Source organism: Portunus trituberculatus, chromosome 13, assembly GCF_017591435.1.
Source record: "Portunus trituberculatus isolate SZX2019 chromosome 13, ASM1759143v1, whole genome shotgun sequence".
Taxonomy (NCBI): Eukaryota; Metazoa; Arthropoda; class Malacostraca; order Decapoda; family Portunidae; genus Portunus; species Portunus trituberculatus.
The window spans coordinates 6,558,576-6,585,009 of NC_059267.1; the positions used below are offsets into that span (position 1 = coordinate 6,558,576).

The window sequence follows — 26,434 nt, forward strand, 5'->3', positions numbered from 1 at the left end:
ACTGGATTCCATTGTGATGGATGGCATTTTGTTGATCTTGATTACACTACTAAGGTAAGGTAAGGTTAGGTATGTTTGAATGAATTTCATATTCAAGTATTCAATCCAATATGTAATCACCTCCATAAGTAATCCACCTAACCCCTTTTCATAAGTAGTCAGACAGACAGGTACACGTAATCTATACAAGTAATCTGTCAAATAACTACGCACCATTTTGCTCACTTATATCAATACTCACGTGACCTTTTGACACACACACCTGTCCTCTAAGTAACTCCTCATGACCCGCACTGCCCACAAGACCACAAGGACGACAAGAAGGAGAAAAAGATAAAAAAAAAAAAAAAAAAAATGCGAAGACACGAACATATCCATCCTCTATTCCACACTTCAGCCATTATATCATACTGGAGCGTCCACACACCTGTATTTCCTGCTCCAGTGACACATGTGGTGGTCCCCGTGCATGTGTGTTGGCTGCAGGAGTGGGCATACCGTGTGTGCAGGTGTGTGGGGGTGAAGTGTCTGGGACGAAGGTTGAGCAGAGAACACCTGTAACTTCTCACCATCCTTCGCCACGGCGCTCAGAGTAAAGTTCATTTCACCGTATTTTTCACTCTAGCTCTATTTTTTGTGTGTAAATAGAGAGGAGATTGTGTATTTAGTGCATTTTGTCTCTGTGTGTGCAGTGCAGAGAGCGAGTCATGCTACATGGAACGTAATTAACCCTTAAAGTACTATGACGCGTTTTCATATTCAGTTACTATTTGATTTTATGCAGCTTCAAATATTTGTGTGGGAATCGAAATAGAGAAAATTCTGGCCATTAATCTTCAGGCCATTATAGCCCCTTCCTAATGCAAGTTAAATCGTCTTATCACACCCAAAACTCAGGTGGAAATCCGTCCCTGTACTGAAGGAGTGCTAATAATGCAAGGGGCGAGAGAATTCGTATCGGTGAGAACACGGCAGCGGTCCAGCGGGAGTGACTTGTGGGTGACAAACACTAGGAAACTTTGGCTGAACTGAGGAAATCTGGCAGGAAACTTTGACTGAACTGTGGAAATCTGGTAGGATATTCTCGCTGAACTGAGGAAATTTGGTAGAAAACTGGCTGAGCTAAGAAAATCTAGTAGGAAATTCTCGCTGAACTGTGGAAACCTGGTAGGAAACTGGGTGAACTGTGGAAACCTAGTAGGAAACTTTCGCTGCACTGAGGAAACCTGACTGTCATTACACGAGGAGCGAGGAAAGGAAGGGAGAAAGCTTGAAGATTCCTTTTAACACAGCAGCTGGGAGACAGAAAAGACACCGCTGGATAGATCAAAGGAAGACATACCGAGACAACTCAAAAGAAGATAGATAAGGCAATACAAGGAAGGAAATAAGAAGGATAGAAACCACAAGGAGGATACAGAAAGACATCACAAGGAAAAAGAGACAGCACAGTAAAGACAAACTGTTCTTCCTTCTACCAAAATGACATCGACGAAATCCCAAGCAGTGAAAAAGGTGGTGGAGAGCGAGCAGGAAGTGGCCAAGCAGCTGTGTACCCTAGTGGAGCACCTGTCCAATGAAGCTATCGAGGCACGGGGCAGGTTCACCATTGGCTTGTCTGGTAAATGATCGTGTATTTCTACCGTAACTTTTCTTTTTATTAGCTACCTGAATACAGAGAGAGAGAGAGGGGGGTAATTACATAGACAGGAAGATTAAGAGAAGATTTGGGAATTGTCTTTACTGTTGTCACATGTCTAGCATCATCACACAAGTCTTGTAGGTAATGTTGAAAGATAATGATAGTGATGCCAAGGGAAAGGTTAAGAATAAATGGGTTTGAGCATAATGAGGTAGGAATTAATAGAAACATGTATATATTGCAGCCATTCTATTAGAAGAGCTCTTAAGAATTATGCAAAAGTGATGGTATGGAAAGAGTTAAGAGAATGAGAAGATTTATGAATAAGGAGATGTAATGGATGGTATGGAAAGAGTTCAGAGAATGAGATTTGAGCATAAGGAGGTGATGGTATGGAAAGGGTTAAAGGAAAGATAGGATTTGAGTATAAAAAAGCGATGTAAAGACAGGAATCATTAGAGACTCTAAGGAATCATCTCATATTGAAGGATTGATGGACTGGTTAACTGCAAAGCTTCTTCCTATACAGGTGGATCAATGGCAAAGTTCCTGTGTGGGGGCCTACCTTCCATCCAGACCAGCTGGGACAAGTGGTTGCTGTTCTTTTGTGACGAGCGACTTGTGCCGTTCTCAAATGATGACTCGACATACAAACTATACCAAGCTGGTCTGGTGGGCAAGACTCCTTTGAAAGAAGACCAGTTTGTAATCATCAACCCAGACTTAGAAGGTAAAGTGGGAAGCTGAGGTTTGCATGTCTCCACATAGCTTCATCTCCACCACACACACTACAGGCTCACCACCACACACACACACACACACACACACACACACACACACACACACACACACACACACACACCACAGTAATACAGAGAAACAAACCATTAATTTATGCCATATTTAGTGCACTACTGATTGAGGGTTACTTTAAAACAATATAAATGTGCTATGCTGAGAATCTAGCATCTCAATCCTACCCACAGTGCAGGCCGCAGCTAAGGACTATGAAGAAAAGATCCGAGCTAAATTCCCTGACAGTGACTGGCCGCAATTTGACCTGCTGCTGCTGGGAATGGGACCTGACGGACACACTGCTTCCCTCTTCCCAGGTAATACCAAAGCGACCAACTCAAAGGCTCTATACAGGGCTAAGATTCCCCTCATATGTGACTAACAGTGTTATTATACTTTGTTTCATTGGGGAAGGTGAGGTATACAGGATGGTTCCCTCATGATGTCAGTCCCTTTTAGTCATAACAAACTTCATATATCACAATGAATTGCTGATATACTTTTTAATACTCCTAAATATGACATATATGAAATCTAGTCAAAGTAGCATAAAAATGGCTCCCTCATTAACACACTGCCTTTTAGCCACAACTTACTGCAAACCACATCATTTTTATCATTAATATATTTCAAATCCCTTCCCCAAACAGGTATAAAATCTAAATTCAAACCATTTTTCTCTACCCACTATTAATATAAGCTTGAGATCTCCCCTAGGCAAACAGCAGAAGTGTAGACAAGACATCACACAAGCACAAAACAACAATGACTGACTTACCACTGAAGGTTTCCACACTGCAGGCCACCCCCTCCTGGATGAGCAGAGTGTTTGGGTCGCCGCCATTGCCGACTCCCCCAAGCCTCCCCCATGCCGAGTGACAATGACCTTTCCTGTCATCAACAAAGCCCGCTGCTGTGCCTTTGCCATGGCTGGGGAAGGAAAGGCAGATATGGTGAAGGTAAATATTAACTTACTGTAATAAACGATTCACACCTCAGAGAAATATGTATGAAATATTTATAAGTACAAGAAAGAAGGGGTATTCAAAAGCCTCACAATTTAGATTTCAATAACTTTCTGCTGATCAATCCAGTAACTCACAAGTGTTGGTGTTGGTTCTCAGCGCATCCTTGGTGACGGCGAGAAGCTGCCATCTGGAATGGTGCAGCCAACAGGTGGAGAGCTGCTTTGGATCCTGGACAAGTCTGCTGCATCTAAGTTGTAATGCAGGAACTAAAGCAATATACACACTCACAGTGGAGTCATCTAGCTGACACAGCAACACTCTTACACACACTCTTTAGCAAGAGTTGGGGTTCACATTTCTTCACGCTGATGCAGAACACTTTCAGCTATTGTATCCTTGCATGCTCCAGTTGCTCCAGCTTAAATGCACATACATTCATACATATATAAAGGGTCTCTCCATCAAAAAGGAGAGTAACTAGAGGCACGCAACTTTCAGTTGCATATACTATGAAATGACTACAATATCAAACAGCATCACTGTTATTCTAAGTCACAGCCATTCAATATTTCTATAAGATTGTTTCATTCCATCACTATATCAAACAGAGATTATGAATTCAGCACCACATTATTCACATCAGTTTGCTTAATTCCATCACTAAATCAAACAAAAGGAGAACATAAATTAAGCATCACAATTCCCACATTCTAGGTCACTCCCTCCTACAAGAAAAGAATATTTGTCCTGCTGCCTACAGTGACCTGACCTCTGACCCAACACACTCCTCAGCTTCCCCTGTGACCATCCTACCTTTCCCTCCCTGCCATGTCTGCTGAGGTTAACTCTGCCTCAGCCTTAACATGACACCAGCACCATTCTGTACTGAATGTTAGATACACCATGATATATCAAATACTACAAGCTATCATTCCACTACCTATATATCCAGGTGACCAGTATTAACTCTACAAGGTAACCTGGATATTAAATGTTGAAAAAATAAAGCACATTAAATCAAACATTCTATTACAGTTAATAAATGCATATCTGGTTAACTGAAAATAATGGTGATGGGATTTATTTGCATACATACACCCAGGAAACTTGTACAAGGTTGACATTCCAACAAACTCAGCAAAGCCTATGTAACAATTCATGGGTAAGATTGGTTGTGTGTCCGTTGTGGTTCTACATGAGTGGCATTGTATTTCAGATAGTTTAGCCATTGACTGTGTGTGTGTGTGTGTGTGTTTCTACTGTGGTTGTTACAGGTTATTTTGAAGTAAAAACATATGCATCTTGTTGTGTTTCATTATGCCTATGCAAAGTCTTCTGAGGTGTGGAGAGAATAGCAGCACCTCCTGCTTTCCTGTATTGGCATCACATGATACTCTTTGCACTGAATGTGTTGAGCAGACACTGAGGAATCAATTCCTTCCATCACATATAAAATTACTCTATTAATTATCAATTAAGCTCAAATTGAAATAAAGATAATTTGAAATTTGTTTTGCCTGCATATACATAAATTATGAATAATACAGAGGTATACATAAAATGTAAAGACCAAATGAAGTCCTTTTAACATAAACACCATTATGAAAATTGTGCATATTCCAATCAACACGATGGATCCACCTCACTATCAGCACACAACAACTGTTTCTCAGTCAGCAACACGGCCTCCAGGAAACCTTCATCTGAGGGAAAGTCGCTGGGCACAGACCTCCCTGCATCCACACTGTTCGGCCAAGATGAATGTGACTGAGCAAAACTCTCCACAAAGGAGGTGTTGGGGGAGGACAACTGGGAGAGCCTTTCCCATGGGTTACTGGAGAGAGAGCTGTCTTGGGAGCTCTGCATGGCAGCACCAGTAGCAGCATCATCATCCACTGATTGACTAACTTTGGCAGTATTTGTAGCTGTGTCATCCTCTTCCTCTGCAGAGTGAATCCAGTCCATCACCTCCTCTTCATTCATGGCTTGCCAGAACAAGACAGCCTTGGGAAGGGGCCAGGAGGATGACCTGAAATCACTACAATCTGGGTCGTGGCACTTCTGATAGTACATGCCTTCCTTTACATTGACCACATACATGATGTTGTTCCTCTTATGCTCCCTGTTGATGTTGTGACAGAACCTGTACTGCACAATGTTGTAAACAATGACTTCTCTCTGGGAGAAATAATGCCAGCTGTGAATGCTGCCAGAACCAATGAGACTCTGAATAAAATCATCAATTTCAGGATATGGGGATTGACAGTAACCTTTCATTTCCACATCTTTATTTCCATTGCTGTTACTTGTGTGCTTGTGGTCCTTGGCAGGCTGTTCAGCATCCTTATATGTGAGTATCTTACAATCACTATCCACTAGTGTGATCAATGAGTCAAGAAACATCTGCTTCTCCTCGCAGCCTCCAGGGAAAATCTTGGGTTTGTATTCATTCTCCCTGGCAATAAGAAGAGGAAAATTCTGACCAAGCTTAGTGGATAGAAACAGTCTGAAATTCCTGTTCTTTGAATAAACTGCCTGGTCACAAAAAAGTACTTCATTATCACTGGAATTGAGGACAAAGAGATCTTTAACATTCTGAAGGGACACAGCTGGGACTTCAATTGGTACTGTGCCATCCTTCCACAGCCAGATCTTATTGCAAACCATCCCCAAAAACCGGCCAACATCAGCATTGGTGGCAAATGCAACACCAGGGATGTTAAAAATCAAATGTCGGCTAAATTTGAGAGGAGACGTTCCTTTGAGAATAATGATATCTTTCCCTAAGCAGGCAATGCCAAATTCCTTCTGGAGGAAGTAACACACAATACAAATGAGAGTGTTGGTCATGGCAACACCGTCATTCCTTGGGTTGTGAGCCAGCATGAACTCCAGATCAAAGTACATCTTACACACAGACTCTTCCTGAATCACCTCATATGAGCACCTCTTCTTTGGCAATCGCTCTTCCTGCCTCAGCCACATCTGATTCGGGTGTGTCACGATGAAGTTCCTCTTGCCTCCCGTCCCAATGATATCACTTTCAAAAGAAAACACCATCAAACCCATACCCATCACCCGGGCAAACTTGATCGCCTCTGCCTGCCTCCTGAAGACCTTCCAGGTTATGGGGGGACCAAGAATGCCTGGCTGGTACTCCTTGGGCAGAGGGTGCTGTTCACTGTACTCCGCTCTCTTGGCCACCTGAGTGAATCTCTTCCGCAAAGGGACTGAGCGTGACCCGTAGAAGCTGCCGGTGCCAACACTGGTGCTTGTATTTTCTCCATCTTTGCTTCCCTCCATGATTGGCTTGTTTGCATAATCCTCTCACTATCTGTGATGTCAAGGATAACGACAGTATTAACGCTCTCTGACCTGCATGGGGATTGGCAACTGAGTGTTTTGTTTGTTTTTTTGTCCTTAGCCAGTTTTCTCCTCTTACATAAAAAAAATAACATTTGCAGGGACTGTGAGAGTACTTGTCAAGATATAAATAGCCTTCATGTTGAATCACATGTAATCTGATAGAATTAGCCAAAGGATAGGGACAAATGTCTTAAAACCTTCCTTTTGAATGAAGTCAAGTCATAGGGAGTCAGAAATACAGACACAGGCAGAGAGTTCCAGAGCTTACCAGAGAAAGGTATGAAAGACTGAGAGAATTGATTAACTCTTGCATCTGGGAATTGGACAGAATAGAGGTGAGAGGAAGAAGAAAGCTTTGTGCAGTGAGGCCACAGGAGGAGGGGAGGCATTCAATTAACAAGATCAAAAGAGCAGTTAGCATGAAAATAACAATAAAAGATAGCAAGAGATGCAACATTCTGGCTGTGAGAAAGAGGATGAAGACAGTCAGAGGAGAGGAAATGATGAAACGAAAAGCTTTTTATTACACCGTATCTAATAAAGCTGTGTGAGTGGAACCCTGCCCCAAACATGCAAAGAGTACTCCATACAAGGGTGGACATGGCCCTTGTACAGAGTTAACAGTTGGGGAGACAAGAAACACTGGAGGAGACGCCCCAGAATGCCTTACTTCATAGAAATTTTTTAGCAAGAGACGAGATATGAAGTTTCCAGTTAAGATTATGAGTAAAGGATAGGCTGAGGATATTCAGTGTAGAAGAGGGAGACAATTGAGTGTCAAGTAAAGAAGAGGGGATAGTAGTCTGGAAAGTTGTGTCAAGTTGACTGATGGAGGAATTGAGTTTTCCCAACTCCAATCAGAAATTTTAGAAATATCAGGAGTTAGGCGTTCTGTGGCGTCCCTGCATGACCTGTTGATTTTCTAAAGGGTTGGTCATCTCTGAAAAGACATGGAAAAGTGCAGGGTGGTATCATCAGCATAGGAGTGGATAGGGCAAGAAGTTTGGTTAAGAATGTCATTCATGAATAATATGAAGAAAGTGGGTGACAGGACAGTACACCACTATTGATAGATTTAGGAAAAGAATAGTGGCCGTCTACTACAGCAGCAATAGAATGGTCGGAGAGGAAACCTAAGATGAAATTGCAGAGAGAGGGATAGAAGCCGTAGGAAGGTAGTTTTGAGATCAAAGCTTTATGCCAGACTCTATCGAAAGCTTTTGATATGTCTAACATGACAACAAAAGTTTCATCGAAATCTCTAAAGGAGGATGACCAAGACACAGTAAGGAAAGCCAGATCACCAGCAGATCGGACTTGACTGAAGGCATACTGATGATCAGATAGAAGATTGTGAAGTGAAAAATGTTTAAGAATCTTCCTATTGAGGATTGATCAAAAACTTTAGACAAGCAAGAGATTAAAGCGATAGGACAGTAGTTTGAGGGATTAGAACAGTCACCCTTTCCAGGAACAGGTTGAATGTAGGCAAAGTTCCAGCAAGAAAGAAAGGTAGAAGTCAATAGACAGAGTTTGAAGAGTTTGGCCAGGCAAGGTGGAAGCACAGTTTTTGAGAATGATAGGAGGGACTCCATAAGCCTTCCAAGGGTTCAGACCAGCAAGGGCATGGAAAACATCATTACAAAGAATTTTGATTGATGGCATGAAATAGTCAGAAGGAAGAGGAGAGGAGAAACAAGCCCTGAATCATCCAAGTTAAGATAAGAGTTCAGCTTTAGAGATAGAAGTGATAGCAGTAGTGCCATCAGGGTGAAATAAGGGAGGGAAAAATAAAGAAGTAAAGTTATTGGAGATGTTTTTGCTAGGTGCCAGAAGTCTCGAGCAGAGTTGAAGTTTGAAAAATTTTGACATTTTCTATTTATGTAGGAGTGTTTGGCATGATTCCAGGCAGAAATATTAAGTGCATGAGATTCAGGTGATGGAAGGCTTAACTACCTTTCGTGTGCTACCTCTTTATCATGTATAGCACGAGAACAGCCCGAGTTAAGTAAACCAAGGTTTAGAAGGTTTAGGTTGGGAAAAGCGTAAGTAATGTTTGCCTCCATGCCAGACACTTACCCTCACTTCCAAGAAAGAATAAAAATTATAAATAGTACAATAAGAAATGTAAATAATATAAGAAACAAAATATTTTTTATTTGAGGCAGGTAATAACAGCAGCCATTTCAGATAACCTAAGCAAACATTGAGACCTCTCAGCTGGAGCATCCCACAAAACCATTGCACAAAGCAACCACAAGTTTTTGCAAGCCTATATTTCACATTTTGCCCTTCTAACCTAAACATTGCTTCCTCTCCATCTCATTTGCTTAGTGAAGGACATTATTAATGTTTACTATCGGTTCTTGTCAGTAGCGCACGACATGACTGCATGCTGGGGTAGTAATAGTATACTTGCCGTACTTCACATCCATCTTATTGACTCATGTTGATGCTTTCGAAAATCAACACACTGCACCACAAAGAATTAGATTAGGATAGTTTTAGGATTAGGTTTGGTTATATTGTTTGTTTTGCTTTAGTTGGTCGGAGATACCAAAGTAAGACCAAATTTTGCATTGCCCAGAAAGTCTAAGGCGACAAACGGCTATATTTGGTAAAGGAAGGCCCTCTTATCAATATTTACCGTGAAGATTATTGGATTATTGGTAAGGGATGACAAGGAGGCAAAGTATTACCCAACACCCTTCCACCTGCTGTGTCACGTAACTAAGACTTGACAGTTTCTTTGAGGTTAAACTAAAACAAATTTTTACCCTAGGACTTCATTACCGCACATAACTGGTCATGAAAAAGAAATCCTTTCCTCTACGGTAGCTTAAGACAAGCTAGGACCGTGAGTTGTTATCATTCTTATGGAGGAAAAAACTGCATGGGGTTCAGCAAGGTGTCTGTCTGTACGCACCTTTACACCACTGCCCGCCTGATTCACCTGCTTCCTCTAAAGTGTGTGCGTCTGCTGGTAGTAATTAGGCAGTCACACGCTGGCTGTCTAGGACGTCCTGGGTTGGCTTACAATACGTCCATCCAGTGCGACTCATAATGAAAAGGAAATGACAACGATCCACACTACAGTTCGTCCAGCCCGCGGTGGCGCGGCCTTCACTGATGGTGACTAATCTCGTTACTCGGTAGTCAATTCTTGATCTTGATCTTGATTCTACAGGTGTCCCAGGCTTTCTCCTGAGGCAGGCCTTAGTATCGGCAGCTCCTGTAGGGGATAAAAAAAAAAAAAAAAAAAAGGCGGCAAGAACCTAAACCAGACACCATTAATACTATTAATCCCTGCATCTGGCACTCCACATTCTCTCCAGGAACTCCTTGACAGCTTCTGTTATTATTATCATTGTTATTATTATTTTTTTATTACTGTTATCATTAATACTGTTGTTATTATTATTCTTATTATTGTTCTTATTACTGTTGTTATTAGTGTTATTATTATTTTTATTACTATCATTATTATTATTTTTATTAACACATTATTTTCATTCTATTCTTTTATTTTATTATTCTAATATCATTTATATGTAATCCCAACATCTTTACATATATATTTTATATACTATTGTGTACTTATCAATATTCATGGATTATCTTCTATATGCCTTAAAAGCTTTGCTTACAAATAGGTTAGCCAATAAGTAATTGCCAAATGTTCTATTTTTATACATATATGTCACATTTGTATAACTTATGAGCTATAATAAATGTTCCATGTTCAATGTTCATCCTTTCACTCGTGTCTCCACACAGTCCCAGCAGCAACACCATCCATTCCCTTCCAGTTTTCTCCACCCTGGCCTCCCCCAATTCCCTCAGCACCACTTGCATCACCTCATTCCTGTCTCTGGCATACTTCACACACTCCAGCATCACATGCTCCACCGTCTCGTCCTCTCCCGAGTCACACATCTGGCACACTTTGCTGCGGGACTCTGACCATCTGTAACTCCTTGCATTCACATTCATGCACTGCGCCCTAGCTCGGAAGAAGAGGTCACCCCCCAGGCTGCCATCATACCACTTTTCATACATTGGGGCCTCTTTCTCCCTATACCACTCCAGAGTACTCTTTTGTTCCATCCTAGTCCTCCATTCGCTCAGTCCAATACACTTCACCCTTCTGTCTATCTCTCTCTTCCACTTCCTTACATCCCAGTCTGGGCCCTCTCCATTTCCAACAATCATGCTCCAGTTACTCTCAACATGCTTCCCCTCAACTCGCTGGAATGCCCAACTAGTTTCCAGACCACTCTTCACTACCATCCTGACACACTTCTTCCCCCACCTGCTATTCCTAACATTCCATAGAAACACCTTCCTAACTATTCTTGCATCATTCATTCGTTCTAGCCTAGCCTTGAATCTCAGTGTTGCCTTCACATGCCTCTCTCTGAAGGTACTCCATCCCATGTCTCCCCTTAATGCCTCTATTGCTGCATACCCTGGTGCATTTAGAGCCATTCTTGCTACTCTGTTCTGTCCTATTTCTAGCTTCTCTAATTCACTTTCATTCCACGTCATCACATCCATACCATACATGATGCTTGGAACAGCCACGCTCTTCCAAACTTCTCGCAGCACATCATACTTGCTGGCTCTCATCCTTGCTGCACTTCCTAGCCGACCCACCCACTGGTTCACCAAACTCATCTTTTCATTCTTTGCTTTCACACAGCCATATGGACTCATCCACATCCCCAGATACTTGTATTCCTCAGCCTGTTGCACCTCATTTTCTCCCAGTCTCCACACCAAGTTTCTTTCATCATCTGACCTATTCACAACCATCACCTTGCTCTTCTCACTGCTGAATCTCACCCCAAAGTCTCTTCCATAGCCATCTACAACATCCAGGAGACTTTGGAGCTCCTCTGCTGATTCACTCATGACTACCACATCATCTGCATACAAGAGCACACATACCCTATCATTCCCCACCTTTACTCCTGCATTCATCCTTCTCATTCTGGCAGCCAGTTCTTCTGTATATAAACTGAAGAGGGTTGGTGACAAAATACAACCCTGCCTGACTCCTCTCTCACTCTTTACCCAGTCTGTTTCTATGTCTCCTAGTCTATATCTAGCTCTTGTGTCCACATACATACTTTGCACTATACTAACTATCTTTGAACTCAGTCCAATCTTTTCTAAGACTCTGCCTAACATTCTTCTATTCACCCTGTCATATGCTTTCTCTATATCCAGAAAACCCAAGTATAATTTACTACCCTCGTTCCTTTTCCTCTCAATCAGCTCATTCACCACAAACATGTTGTCTTCAGCTCTCCTATCCACACGGAAACCATTCTGTTCTTCACCCAGCACTCCAGTTTGTTCAATCCATTTACACAATCTCTCATTCAGCACACCACTGAACACTTTACCCACTGTATTCACTAATGCAATGGGCCTGTAGTTTTTCAACTCATCTTTACTCTTGTATCCTCCCTTGTGTAACAGAGTCACCCTACATTCATTCCACACTCTTGGCACTCTCTCCTCCTCCCACACCTGGTTAAAGAGCTCAGTCATCCTATCAATCAGAACTTCTCCTCCATTTTGTACATCTCATATGGTATCTCATCCGGCCCTGCTGCCTTACCATTCTTTTGCCTTTTCACACATTTCTCCACTTCCTCTCTGCTGATTCTATCATTCAATTCATCCGCGTCCTTTCTCTCCAGTGTCACACACCCTTCTTTAACATCAAATACCTCACCAACACCTCCAATCTCTTCCCAGAACTATTTGATCACCTTTCTCATCTCTTCCTTGTCTGTCACCACTGTCCCATTCACCTTGAGGCTCTCCACATTTTCACGGTCAGACATCCCCTCACCCCTCAGGAATCTATACCATTCTTTGCCACCTTCCATGCCTTTCTCTCTGAGGGACTGAATCATGCTTCTCTCACACCTACCCTTTCGCTTCGTCACTTGCTGCTGCCTCACATATGCTGTCCATGCATTCTGGTACTCACTTTCTGCCTCTTCACTCTCATGCCTCCTCTTTCTCAGCTGTCTACACACCTTATTTAATCTTTCTCTCTCTCTCCTGGCATCCCTAACCTCATCGTTCCACCACGGCTTACACGTATGCTTTCTGGCACTCGTCCTCACATACCCTATCTGGCTGGCAGCTGCGTTCTTCACATTCTCAACAAATCTATCATTCAATTCATCCACATCATTCAAGTTTTCATCTTCCCAGCATCTCTCACTCAGGTCTACCTGGAAATTCTCCCATCCTGCATCTCTTAGCCTCCACCTTCTCCTTTTAGCTTTTGTATTCCTATTCTGTCTCCCATTCAACTTACACTCCAACACCAGCATGTTATGGTCCGAGACAATGTCAATCGTTCCATCCTCGTCAATCCACATGCTGTCCATCATCTCACGCATTCTCCTATTCACTAGTATATAATCAATCGCAGACTTCTGGTTCCTTGCACACCAAGTCACTCGTCCTTCAGCCAGGGTCTCGTTCAGGTTCTCCAACTCCATCTCATTTACAAAGCCGTCAAGCATTTCTCCATTCCTGTTCATTTGCTCGCCTAGTACTCTACTACTCTACTCGGTAGTCGGTACTATACTACTCACTAGTCGCTGAAATCTTTATCAAGATGTCCATTACGGTGAGTCAACAATACTGTACATTGACGCAAATTAGCCATGGTATATATAATAATCCTTTTTTATTAATTTATTATTATATTTACTTTTTCTAACGGAGCGGGAAGAAAAAATCTAATGGCCGATACCCTCTTTGCTGTTACTAATTCTTATCATTATTCATATTCTTGCTTTTTGTTTTCATTCTTAATAATATGAAATATATATGTACAGTATGTATATATTTATGTATGTATACAATAACACAGCACACTCAGAAGACCTCCACACACACCCAAACACCCATCCGTTTTCACACATCCAAACACATTCAGGTAATTTAAAACACGCAAAACCAACCCAAAAACACACAAAACACCATACAACATCTCAACATGCCAACAAACACACCCCAAAATTACCATAAAAACACCCTGGCCAGTAAACAAGGAACCATGCACCCCCACACCACAAAACACACCCAAAAGATACGGCACACACATTTATCACTCAAAAATTGTCCCCAAGCACACTCAGAATGTCATAAGATACTTAAAAAAAAAAACGAACACTCAAAACACATCCAAATACGCAAACACATCCCACACATTCAAAATACATAAAATAATACATCTATTACGTACTGAAAACACCAAAAATGTACCAAAACACACTTACAACATCCCAAACACACTCAAAACACCATGCAACACTACCAAACAGACTTAAACATTCCAAACATACCCTTAAAACACCAAAATGCATTATAAAGAATGGTAAGATTATAAGGAATTAAGACTTAGCTAGATATTGTGGCTTGGCTCATCCTCCTTTTCTCCTTTCTTCTTCGTCCTCTTCTTTTATTTCCCTTTATTTTTTTTTTTACTGCTTTCATCTACACACCAGCCTAGAAAACATAAAAAAAAAAACATTTTGAGAACACTAAATATTACGCAAAATATTGACGAAGCGCGGGGGTTGGAAGACGCCAGCCCAGATCTATGATATATGTCTATGATATGAAAGCGGGAACAGGGGTGACTCGGCTAAATTACGTAAATAATTTAAAAAATGACCTAAAGAAAAATCGAAACCATGTCCGAATGCTTGATATTCTATGATTTGATGGGTACTTAAAATAGTATCCACAACATCAAAATATCTCCTGCCTCACTAGTTTTAAAGAAATGTGTAAAGTGAGTCTAAAAACCTTTTCACTTATAATACTGCCAAAACGTCCACCCATTTGGACTATATACTTCTTTCAAAAAATATAAATGATCTTCTAAGGCATCCAACAGTTAGCTAGAACCCAAAGTGAACGAAGAAAAGACCACTTATGTAAAAAAAAAAAAAAAGCAATAAATTCGAAACTCGTGAAAAACTCTTGTAAAGTCCAGCTATTTTCATTTGGTAAGTGTTTCAACACACTTTACAAAGTCTGAACTATCTTCTAAGGCATTCTCGAACGAGTTAGATAGTAAACTAGAAACGTAAACAAATAAAATAAGAAATATAGGATTTACGTTTTACAGGACTAAACACTATTTCAAAGTCCACATCAATAGGTTGATTTCACACCTAAAAGAACATAGACGATTCTCTGATACCATAAAGGCCCAATAAATAGCTTAAAATAAAAAGCCTCTAAATATCAAATCGAAAATTTTCACCGTTAAAACGGCTCATATTTACACCATAAAACATCACTAAACTCTACATATTTTCCAAACAAAGGCGCGGAATACTCTTCAAAACAACTAAATATTTATCGGAACCACAAAAGCATATAAACCAAGCCTAATGTTATCGCTGGTAAATATATGAAAAAAAAATATATATTGGATCTTTCAGGCTGAAGCTGACTGCCCGGGCCCCTCAGTGAGGGAAGCCGAGGGGAGCTAACATTATTTGAAGAGGTCGCGGGCACCATGTTGCCGGCCGGTAATCTCTTCCCACAACAAAATTCAGACATATCAGGAATATTTGATCACAGAATATAATATGTTAGACAAGTGGCTCCATTCTGAGACATATTTGATTTGTACTAAGTGAAAGAAGCTGCATGGTAATACTGATTCGACTTGCCTTTATAACGGCTTGTTTAACTATGTACCCTTTTTCCAATACCTGGGTATATTTCGCTTTCATATGTAAAAGAAAAACTAAAAAACAAGTTGATTGCCTTATCTAAAAATAGATGAAGCTCAGGCACTGTGGAGGGTTATGGTGAAGGCGGTAATGTTGACGGCTTGCACTGCGCTGGTTCACCCTGATCTTAATTGCCATTTGGTGTTGCTAAAGCTTGTCTGGAAAATGGTAACACTCCTCATTTGTGTGTATGTATGCATGTATGTGTGTGGTTGGGTGTATCTAGGTTGGTTCTGGGCATCTGAGTGTGTTTACGAATGTTTTGAGTGGGTGTGTTTTCTAGCATGTTTGGTTGTGTGCTTGTGTCTCGGGATGTGTGGGAAGGCTGAAGAAGAGTTTACGCAAACAGCACTGCCACCACCACCGCCACCACCACCGGCCCACCACTGCCAGCCGCCAAGTGTGTCTGTGATGGCAGTGTCCGACTGTCTGTATAGTACAAAATATGTTTATGATAACTATATATCTATTATCAATGAGATTCTACTTATACAAATTTCATATATTGATTTATATTGTTTATTGTGACGTCTATCTTTTCGTTATCGTGTCCAGTTATGGTTATTTGGCGAAATAGTAAATATTAAAATATTACTAGTTTTACAGCGATCGAGTATTTGCATATCCCGGGGAAAAGAGAGAGAAAAAACGATGTATCTGAATGGCAGACTATGATATTTCTTTGATTCTTTATTTCTATCGCCTTTATTCATGATGTATGTTTATTTTGAACATTATATCAGGATGACTTGATAATAGACAGGGAAATATATACACTTTCCCATGCATATAGGGTAATATCGTCTTATTTATCTACCAATCTGTCTCTTTATTTATCTATCTGCTCATCCATCTATATCTACCAACCTATCAAATTACCTGCTTATCTGTCTCTTTATCTATCTATCTTCACATAAGCATGCAAATATTTATAAACTGGCATGGATGGGTGGTGGCAAGAGAGTGTTGGGTGCTTGGGTGTTGGACTGGTGTTGGGGGGGTTGGCACAATACTAGGTTGAGTGCAAGAGTTGACCAGTATTCTTAAACTTTCATTGGTTTCTCTGGTAGAATACCGTCTCAGCTGAACTCCCTGACTACTTCTGTATTTCCTTTAGACTATTATTGAAGTAAACCAGTCATCCATAAGAGAATTATAAAGGCCTCATGTAAAAAAATAATATATATATATATATATATATATATATATATATATATATATATATATATATATATATATATATATATATATATATATATATATATATATATACTCCTCATGACAAAAATAATCATATAGACTACATGCGACCGAGAATTATTTAGACGAATAAAAAGACTGAATTATAAATGTTCTATGATTTTCAGACAATGTCGATAGTTTGGTGCATGTAAACAAACGCACATCTGATCTGGGGCGAGTGGCTGGCGTTGTAATTTCCCTCGCTCTGAATACAAACCCGCCACACACGTGCTGTCCAGGGTAGTGAGACATGAGCCGTATCCCTAATCCCTTCCTCGGCGGTGGTGAGATGCAGCCCAAGCCTCCCCAAACTCCCTCAGGCCCGGGATTCCTGATGATCACACGTCCACCTCCAGCCTCCAACACCTGGCGGGGCGCCCACCGCGGCCGCTCCTTCCCGCCCTCAGCCTCGCCCCGCCACGCCCTCTCCCCGCCCCACCCGTCTGACAGCTTCATTCCGTTCTCATCAACAGGTAGCAATAATAACCAGGACAGCAGTAGGCGAGGGCGTGGCGGCAGGTTTAGCCAGGGTAGCCCCAGGATGTATTCCCCCTACCATCCCTCCCCTCGGGGCGGCGGAGGGGAGAGGCACATGGGGAGCCCCGGACATAACCAGGGTGTGTCCTTTACTCCTAATAGGAATCGCGAGTCGTTTGGTAACCATAGACAACAAAGGTTTTCATTTAATGGTAATTCACGAGGGGGTAGGGATAACCGCGGGCCGATCAGTGATATCCCTGTGGAAAAGTTTGTGTCTCCCAACATGGTGAGAGACCCGTGGGCTGAGTTTGATGTGCCGACCACAGTGACTACAGTTCCTACCCCAGACCCCCTCAGGAGAACTTCAACTCTTCCATTGTTAGATGATTCTGAGATTATCATTGACTCAGACACCAGTGTGGTGGTGGAGAATTCTTACGAGGGTGGGGGTGTCAGTGGCACTGAGGGCGACAGCTCCCCGGTGCCAGACACGGGAAGCGACTCGCCTTATGTTGCCACCTCCTCCACCTCAGACAAGGACATGGCGAGCGACTCCACCGGTGAAGACTAGTACAAGTCTTGTACAAACTGAGTATTTGAATAGCTGATGCTAGCAGAAAAGTTCAACAAATATTTGAGAATCTTTCCGAAATTGTTAGCGCATGTAAAAGTTTATGTTGTGACGGAAAATGTTTAGAAAAGGTGTATCTTTTTTTAGTTGATGAGGAATTCAGAGAAGTTATCTATCAAGTTGGCCACCTTTTGAGATTTCAGAATAAAAGAATTAGTCATGATTTCAATATAGAAGTAAGTTTTCTTGGGTTGTTAGAAGATGGTTTGTCTAAAGCTGTGTGAGGGAAGCTGATTGCATTTGGGCCATGTACATGCAAATTTGTTCAAATTATCATAGTACAAATCTAAAACCAAGTGTACAAAATACTCAATCAGCTTTTGAAATTTAGATTTCTTACTTTTTTACAAACTTCTAAAGAATGAATGACTTGCTATAAATAAATTGATTAAAACATATGTTATGCAACTTTTGTAATACATTTCTTAATCATATCCTGATGACCAGTGAATACGAAACTCTTGTATAATTGATGTATGTCTGATTTTTACCATTTGTTGAAGCGTGTCCAGGCATTTCTCAGTTTCAAGGTACTGTCCAGCCTAACTTAATTCAAACAATTTTTGTTAAAAGGTTTTATGTTATTTTCAAAAATGTGTCTAAAACAAATCTTTACCTTGATAAATTATATGTATGTATTTATTAAAGAGACAACTAGTATGATCTGGAACCCTTTTTTAGGTAATGCAGTGGTAAGACCCTGCAGACTAATAAATTCTATTGAAAGTGTGTGTGTGTGTGTGTGTGTGTGTGTGTGTGTGTGTGTGTGTGTGTGAGAGAGAGAATCACTTATTGGCAATATGTGTAACTTTTTTGTTTCAACCATTTGTAATGTCAGGATATTATTAACCATGAGCTTGATTGGTTTTCCTTTGCATGTTTGTTTTCATTTTGTATAGTTTAGCAAATGTTAAAATTGCCTAACAGCATGTGTGGAAGTGTATAAAATGTTCTATATTTTCTGGATAGATAAATAAATAAATGAGAGTTATTCAGCATAAGTAATTTAATCAGTAATTTGATCTGTAGCAGATAGTTATAGTGTTTGTTGTGGGCATCATGTGGCAAGTTTCATGTATTTCTCCCTTTTTCATAACAAAACTAAACTCTTTGTGAACAAGATGTAAGAGAAAATTTGAGCTTACTTTATCTTGTAGAGCCCTTTGGAAACAAACAGCTTTATGAGACAGATATAAAATTATGTGCAATATCTCTCAGTCTTGATGGGCAGGATGCGTAACAGTGTTGAGGGAAGGTGTGTGTTGGATGTAGGAATCATAATTGTAAGGGTCTTAAGCACCAAGCCAGCAGCATACATTGTGGCACTGACGCTCCTTTGACTAGTGCACATATTAGCTGAAATATTTGAGGTATAGACAAAAAAAAAAAAAAAGAATAAAAAGGACATAATATTAGATTTTAAGATGTTAGGAAAATTTGTTTAGGAAAATTATGTATCTATGTAAACAAAATTAATTTGTTTGTAAAGGATTAGTATTCTTCTGCCACGTGCTGCATAAAAAAATATATATAAAAAAATATCAATATTATTGTTTGTGAGTATATGAAAGGCATAGGTAAAAGAAATTTATAACTTGATATGTGGAGTAATCATTTTATTACGAAACCTTGGCCCCTCCAAGAGTATCCACCACAACGCATGTAGTATGTGAAAAATGTATAAATCAGTTACCTATGATACAAATATACAGAATTTAATGTCATTCTTATGGGACTTTATTTTTGCTGGTATGTTAAGCTTTGATTTATTATTCATAGACATCAAGCTGCTGTCTCATGCAAAATACATACAGTATTCTTTTTTATAAAGTGCATTGCTAACTTGACTATCATTATAATAAAGATTTGTAAATTTATAAGGTTTTAAATTTTCTTTATTACAGTGACATGATTCATCTGTTTAGGGCATCACTGGGTCCGGGTTCACTTGGCAATGACTCCTTCACTAGAGCATACATGGTATACTCTAAGCAGCACAGCCACCACTCACCAGCCCCACAGGAGGCAGTTCTCCAATACGGCTTGCTAATAGGCAGTCATGTTCCAAAGTCAAGCATGATTTGTTTCTGTGTTAATACTTTCCTCCCATAAGAGTGACATGACTTACCCACTCATGCTTGCACACACACACACACACACACACACACACACACACACACACACACACACACACACACACACACACACACACACACACACACACACACACACACACACATACATACATACATACATACATACACACACACACACACACACACACACACACACACACACACACACACACACACACACACACACACACACACACACACATTCGTGCAGACTAGACGCTACATTGAGGGAGCATCCTCTTCAGCCTTGCCAGAGTTGAAGGCCAAAGCCAACATTCTATTTCTACAGTAGTAAATGGGAAGCACTCCAAGCATTTGACAAACGTTCAAGTTTGACTTTATCGTACAGTAATGTATTGAAGACATGCTGTATATGGTGGTTGGGTATCAGCAAAAACAACACTAAAGTTAGAAAATCTTTGCTAGAGTCTTGCAAAGACTCACTCTATTCAAATGAAGGAAAAGTTAAGGGCCTGGGTGTGTGTGTGACAGTCAATGTTTGATGTGTTCCTTTCTCTCCTCTGCCATTCTGAACAATTCCAGCAAACTGTTTGTTATATGCATCTTGTTAATGTTCATCCTCACTCGTACAAACATTCATAACACAAATTTGAATGCCACTAAATATATGAATTTACATATACAATATAAATACTAATATTAGTAATCTATACACATTGTTTCTCACACTAAGTACTAAAACAAAAAACAAAATATCTAACAGTCTGCCTGGCAGACAATATATCATCTAAAACTGTGAATACAATGTCATACATCAAATAAAACATTCAACAGAAATTCATACACAAATGTACATCTGCCCTAACATAGACATAAATATAACACCAATCCAGCACAGTGGGGAGCAGGGCATGGTGTGGTGTGGCATGGCGTGCAGCGGTGGCTGGTGGTGGTAGTTACCTTGTAAACACCCCACAGAGACAACACAGACTCCATCTCGATGTGCACACGCAAGATTTGGTTCTGCCGCCTGAGGGAACACCCGTCATGGTGATGGAATGCTGGTATTGGGATGAGAGTGTTCTGGTGGAGGATGTATCACAGTTCAGGTGTTCATGCAACACAAGCTATACCTCCAAGGAGAGACAAAGGTGAATGGTCTCTCTGCATTGGCATGCTTGATAAGTTAAAACCACCACAGCCTCTGCTCCAGCTTGTGGGCTTGTTGGGATAGTCTGCAAACTTAGAGGGGAATCTTTTCAGGACACCTAATACTTAACTGCAGATGTGTTGGTATTGGTAGGGCTTGTTGATGTACAGAACGTGTGGGGAGCCGTGGGTGGCGTGGCGTGGTGCGGTGCTGCACCTCGGCCGTCGTTCTCATTTGTGTTTGAAAGCGTAGCGTGCATGACTTTCAAATTTGTCAGAGAATAGTTTATGCATATCTTATGTTTGGAGTAGGATAACAGCAGAAGGAGTAGAATATGTACAAAATGTAGAAATACTACAAGACAAAGTGGCATGTTGTAGCATATAGAAAATAAAAAATTATAAATAAAAATATAAAAAACGAAGGAACCAAATGTTTTGTTGGATCTGAATACCTAAAATAAAGCTAACACAAAGCTCACCATCTTTTTCAAACCAAGTATACAAACTGTGTTTTTTGATCATGTACTTCCTCGCCTCTGAGTAGAAGCTGACAACCCTTCACCCTGACCTGATCTGACCTGTTTTGTGGCCCCATCACGGCACCATCGCCCCAACGGACTGCAAAGACTGCCGTAAATGCAACAAATAGAAAAAATAGCACCACTTCCTAGTAATTCACTTAGCCATAACTTTAGCAAATCATGGGACAAAGTTTCATGTCGAGTGAAACTTCAGTTCAGCTTCTTAATCTAGATATAAAGACCCAACAGGAATGTTGCTCAGCGTGACTCTCGACAATGTCCGGCCTGGTGTGACCTCAGTACAGTATTCCTTCACCGCGGCATCTCAAGAAGAAGACAAGACCGTGTTCATAGTGAAGGATGGGAGAAGAGCAGTGCAGGAGTGATGGTGTTAATGGGAGAGCGGCTTTGTGGCTTGGGGAGAGAGAGAAGCAAGGAGACTGTTACTTCTGACAAAGGTAAGAGAGTGCTAGGTAGTGCTACTGATAAGAAGTAAGATGGGTTTTGATTGGTGTGGTCAAGGAAGAGAAGCACAGGGACATTTATTTCTGGTAGAAGGTAACAAAGATTTCCTATTTAGTGCTACTGATAAGTAAGAAGTCAGACAACTTTTAATTACAGTGTGACCTGGGAAGAGAGAAGCAAGGAGACTGTAACTCCTAAAAGATTTCCTATTTAGTGTTATTGGTAAGTAAGGAGTGAGATAGTTTTGATTACAGAGAGCAGAGCTTCAGTTCATTGAAAGTATGAACACAGTCCCCATGAGACTGGCTAGATGCAGTAGGGCGCACTTCCTCTTTATCTCCATTTATGCATTAAAAGAGTAAACTTCTTTAAACTTAACAGTTGTATCAAAAGTTTTCCTGATAGTGGAGGCACTGAGGGTGTGTTGCCCTACCGGAGGCGTCGGCCAACACCAGTCAGGTGCTGGATGAAGTATTTCAGGTCCTGAGAAGACACACACTGCCTCTGCTAATCAATCTTTGGTTATAGAGGCATCTGTGTTCTTGCTAAGTGCAGCGAGCGATAAGCAACATGCACTGTACTAAAATTTACAGTGCATTGTGATTATCAACAGTCATGCAGTGTAGGTTTTGCTGCACGGTGTAAGTTGTATCTCAGGACGTCAGAATCTGCCTCTATCTAGAAGTCATCAATGTCTTCTTCTTGAGAGTCCTCATGTCAGAAGTTGGTGTCTGGCCGCCGCTTGGCATAAGTGGCAGAGGAGCCATATGGGCCGGACCAGTCTGTGCGCCACGAGTCGTAGATGTTGATGTTGTAGTTGGGGTTGTAGCCTTTGCCGCGGCTGGATGGTGGCTGGAAGGCAATGCAGCGAGTCAGTAGTTTTTCTCATGTGAATATCTGATGGCTTCATTGAAAATACATGACGATGAATATTTCTCACATAAATGTTTTAACAAGACTTTCTAGTGTCCAGTGAAAAAGAAAACCACCTATATTCATGTTTTCTACTCTCTCTCTCTCCCTCCTATAGACAAACTGCAGAAGTACAACTTTATAAACAATATATAATACATATAATTATCTTATTGTACGTACATCTGTATACAATAATTAATTATTATTTTTTTTCTCTCTCTCTCTTTTCTACCTTCATGGATCGCCTGTCCTGAATCTTCTCATTCCAGATGGCATCCATGTCATAGAGTCCATCCATGGCATAGTTGTCCACGCCAGCCAGCTGGTTCTTGTTCAGTTCATTGAGCATCTCGGCCGTGAGGGTGACGTCGTGCCTTTTCTTCACCCGTGCTCGGTTCACCAGCTGAGAATGAGGAGGTTTGGTGTGGTTAGGTTAGGTTTGGTTTGTTTGTTTATGGGAAAGTTTGATGTGTGATTTAATAAGTTTGGTTCATCAATGGTGGTGAATTTCTGGTGTTGTTCTGATTTTTAATGAAGAACACTATTTCAAAACACAAGATAAACTAGAATGGAAATACTACAAAAAAAGATTCATATCAAGTATGAAACAAAAGAACAAAGGTGAACAGGAAGAAGCTGAACAGCAAGATCCGCTTCACTATAACCCACAGAACAGTTGTTGAACATTTCCTCAGTGAGGGGAGTGTTGTTGGGCTTGATGATGTTGAGACAGTTTCGGTTCACATACTGGAGGGAGCGACACATGCAAGAGAAAAAGGTGGAAGTTTAGGAGCATGCAAGGAAACAAGAACATTTCACCGTTGGTAGTGGGGTGAAAATGTTATTGTGAGAACACTCTTGTTTGGACCATGAATTATTTGGAAGTCCAAGCCAGAAAATATGTAAGTTACAGTACATACATTAATACATACAACATGCAGGAGTATAGTAGTGAAATGTATCTACAGAGAAGGCTTTTTTCTTTCTTTCTTTGTAATCTTATCCTTTTCAAGAGAAGAGATTGCATTTGGTGAACCACAGAAGACTTGTTGTGTACTTCTATTACTGATTCTGAATACTTTATATCTTGTCAAAGATATTTTGTCATCTTGAAAAAGAATTACAATACTTATCAAATTTCAAATCAAAGAAAATGTTCTGTGGAATTGAAGAAAAATGTCCACAAGAGAAATACTGAGGAGTAACAATGCTATGATACAAAGCATGCATGAAAATTGAATGATAGATATGTAATGCTTCACTCATGCAAAGGTGTACATTAGACCAAGGAATAGTCACACATAGACCAGCAAATCTCATCAATAATAAATCCAAGAGTGGGAGAACTGGATTACTTGCTCCCAAAACAAGAATACAGAATGCATGCAACTCTTCTCAACATTCAAGTCATGCTAAGAGTGAAGTTAGAAATTACAACATCTGATGTGAAGTGAATAAGTAAGTGACTAGAGGGCAAATTAGTAGTGAAATATAAGAAGATAGAAGGAACTATAACATCTAATATAGTGCAAGATTTAGAGAGACAAACAGGCAATCATTGAAAAAGTCAGGAGCAAGTTAATTCAAATGGATGTAGTAAGTGAGTGTACAATTAATCTTGAGGACCTGATGATCATTCTGGTTCCAACATTTCAGAAGCTGTACTTTCTGTTTCCTATTATTTCTTAGTTTCTCTTGGTCAGTCAGTTCCTGGTTCCAGTGGTAAAGAATATTGACACCTTCAAAGACCTTCAGATCAGTTTCTCAGTATGGAGTGCCTAAGTTACATTACACAGAGCCACAATAACATTCATCTTATATGCAAACTGATGAAAATGGGAGTTGGAATTGTAGTTTCAGTCAACCTCATTAAACTTGGAAACAAATCACACTACACAGAAACAAAACAACATCCATCTCACACACACACACACAACATATTCAAGAAAACGGACTCTGGGTTTAGAGTAAGGAATATCTGTAAGAGAGTACATACCACAGTGATGCCAAAGATGAGGATGAAGAGGAGGGAAGCAAGGCCAATGACAATGACTGCAATGAGCCACTGAGGAATGGGGTAGCCGTCCTCCTCCTCCTGCACCACACGCACCCTCTCGTGCATGACTGAAGGGAGAATTAGGTAGCATTAGGTAAAGTTAGTTTGGTTATGGAAATGAATATATATGTGGGAATTTTTTGGGTGGTATTTTCTTGGCAAATATTTATAGATGGTAAGATAAAGAGGATATTTCCTGTACTTACAAAACAATGTCACTGCAGCAATAAAGAAAGCAGAGAATTATGGATAAATATATAGATTTTGAAACAGATCATCTTTAATCTCTCTCTCTCTCTCTCTCTCTCTCTCTTAAATTCCATCCTTATATTCTTATTTTTATTGAATCAGTTGCTTTTTTATTTAACTTTTTACTGATCTTTTCAATGATTTTGATTTCTTAATGAATACTGTTTTATATACTACTCTCTCTCTCGCTCTCTCTCACCGATGAAGTCAGTGCCCTTAGGATCCAGAGTGTAGTTCCCCAAGAAGTATGAGCCATTATCCACAATCTCTTGGTTCAGAATTTCCTTAAGGTCGGTGGTGTCGAGAGTGTCGGCAATGTCTGTCAGGTGGAGGATGTAGTCCACCAGAACGGAGCCTGGATTGAAGGCGTCGATCTCCACTCCCTCATACCACGGAGCCAGCTGACTCCTTCGGTACAGGGAGTCGAGCTGAGGGAGGAAGGATGATATTGTTGTTGTTGATGTTATTTGAGTGGGCGTTTAAGGTCTTACTTTCTCATACTCCAAGTTAAGTAGAAGTTATAGTTTATTGTTACTGTTATTGTTGTTGTTGAAGAAGTTGTTTATTTGTTCATTTACTCATATTTAAGGTCTTAACTCTTTCATACTCCAGGTTAGGTAGAAGTCACAGCTTATTATTATTATTGTTCTTATTGTTGTTGTTGAAGAAGAAGAATATTCATGTTTAACGTCTTCAGTACCATGACACATTTTCATATTTATTTTGCTTACTATATGGTGACTTCAGAAACTTATGTGGGGATTAAAATAATGAAGACTCTAGCCATTTATTTTCTGACCTCCATAAACCCTTCCCAATGTAAATTAAATTGTTTAATCACACCCAAAACTCATGGTAAAAATGCATCCCAGTACTAAAGGGGTTAAGATCTTACTCCTTCATACTCCAGTTTAAGTAGTAGCTGCAGCTCACCTCAATCTCAATGGTGTTGGCAAGGTCCTGCCACTCCAGTGTGTCTCGGTTTGCCAGCTCCGGCCGCCACTCTGTTCCGTTGGTGATCCTGAGAGTGGCTGCCAGGCGACACTTGGCGCCACACACACCTGCAG

At 40.5% G+C, this 26,434-nt stretch overlaps 4 protein-coding genes across 11 annotated transcripts in view; 2 read left to right on the top strand and 2 right to left on the bottom strand.

The window, feature by feature from the left end:
- The first annotated feature begins 439 nt into the window (after positions 1-439).
- On the top strand, positions 440-4,708 carry LOC123503041 (6-phosphogluconolactonase-like). Its single transcript, XM_045252436.1, has 5 exons — positions 440-1,621; positions 2,172-2,372; positions 2,629-2,754; positions 3,239-3,396; positions 3,562-4,708. The coding sequence occupies exons 1-5, from the start codon at positions 1,483-1,485 to the stop codon at positions 3,661-3,663; spliced, it is 726 nt and encodes a 241-aa protein (XP_045108371.1). The 5' UTR covers positions 440-1,482; the 3' UTR covers positions 3,664-4,708.
- LOC123503040 (DNA-directed primase/polymerase protein-like) lies at positions 4,680-9,917 on the bottom strand. Of its 2 annotated transcripts, none has more exons than XM_045252434.1 (2): positions 9,725-9,917; positions 4,680-6,739 (listed from the first exon to the last, which is right to left on the bottom strand). In XM_045252434.1, exon 2 carries the CDS (start codon positions 6,706-6,708, stop codon positions 5,029-5,031), a length of 1,680 nt encoding a protein of 559 aa, XP_045108369.1. In that variant the 5' UTR covers positions 6,709-6,739; positions 9,725-9,917; the 3' UTR covers positions 4,680-5,028. The 2 variants fall into 2 exon arrangements, with proteins under 2 accessions (XP_045108369.1, XP_045108368.1); XM_045252433.1 differs by having other exon boundaries at positions 9,698-9,917.
- A 7,028-nt stretch (positions 9,918-16,945) lies between these two features.
- Positions 16,946-20,160, top strand: LOC123503012. Its single transcript, XM_045252371.1, has one exon. It carries the CDS (start codon positions 17,053-17,055, stop codon positions 17,851-17,853), a length of 801 nt encoding a protein of 266 aa, XP_045108306.1. The 5' UTR covers positions 16,946-17,052; the 3' UTR covers positions 17,854-20,160.
- LOC123503011 (mucin-5AC-like) overlaps positions 19,513-26,434 on the bottom strand; it is a 172,196-nt gene continuing 165,274 nt past the window's right edge. For 6 of the 7 annotated variants that reach the window (XM_045252368.1, XM_045252365.1, XM_045252364.1 and 3 more), the window contains 6 exons: positions 26,301-26,428; positions 25,567-25,795; positions 25,059-25,186; positions 23,732-23,809; positions 23,295-23,465; positions 19,513-22,999 (listed from right to left, as the gene is read on the bottom strand). In XM_045252368.1, the coding sequence (XP_045108303.1) occupies positions 22,865-22,999; positions 23,295-23,465; positions 23,732-23,809; positions 25,059-25,186; positions 25,567-25,795; positions 26,301-26,428 (869 nt within the window). In that variant the 3' untranslated portion in view covers positions 19,513-22,864. The remainder of the gene's footprint in view (positions 23,000-23,294; positions 23,466-23,731; positions 23,810-25,058; positions 25,187-25,566; positions 25,796-26,300; positions 26,429-26,434) is intronic. The other variant, XM_045252366.1, reaches the window with a different exon arrangement.

Bases quoted from the DNA above. Each gene is read 5' to 3' on its own strand.
- LOC123503012 (XM_045252371.1), top strand. From the start codon at position 17,053: ATGAGCCGTATCCCTAATCCCTTCCTCGGCGGTGGTGAGATGCAGCCC.
- LOC123503041 (XM_045252436.1), top strand. From the start codon at position 1,483: ATGACATCGACGAAATCCCAAGCAGTGAAAAAGGTGGTGGAGAGCGAG. The intron at 2,373-2,628 runs GTAAAGTGGGAA...TCCTACCCACAG, and splicing joins CATCAACCCAGACTTAGAAG to TGCAGGCCGCAGCTAAGGAC. The intron at 3,397-3,561 runs GTAAATATTAAC...GTTGGTTCTCAG, and splicing joins GAAAGGCAGATATGGTGAAG to CGCATCCTTGGTGACGGCGA.
- LOC123503040 (XM_045252434.1), bottom strand. From the start codon at position 6,708: ATGGAGGGAAGCAAAGATGGAGAAAATACAAGCACCAGTGTTGGCACC.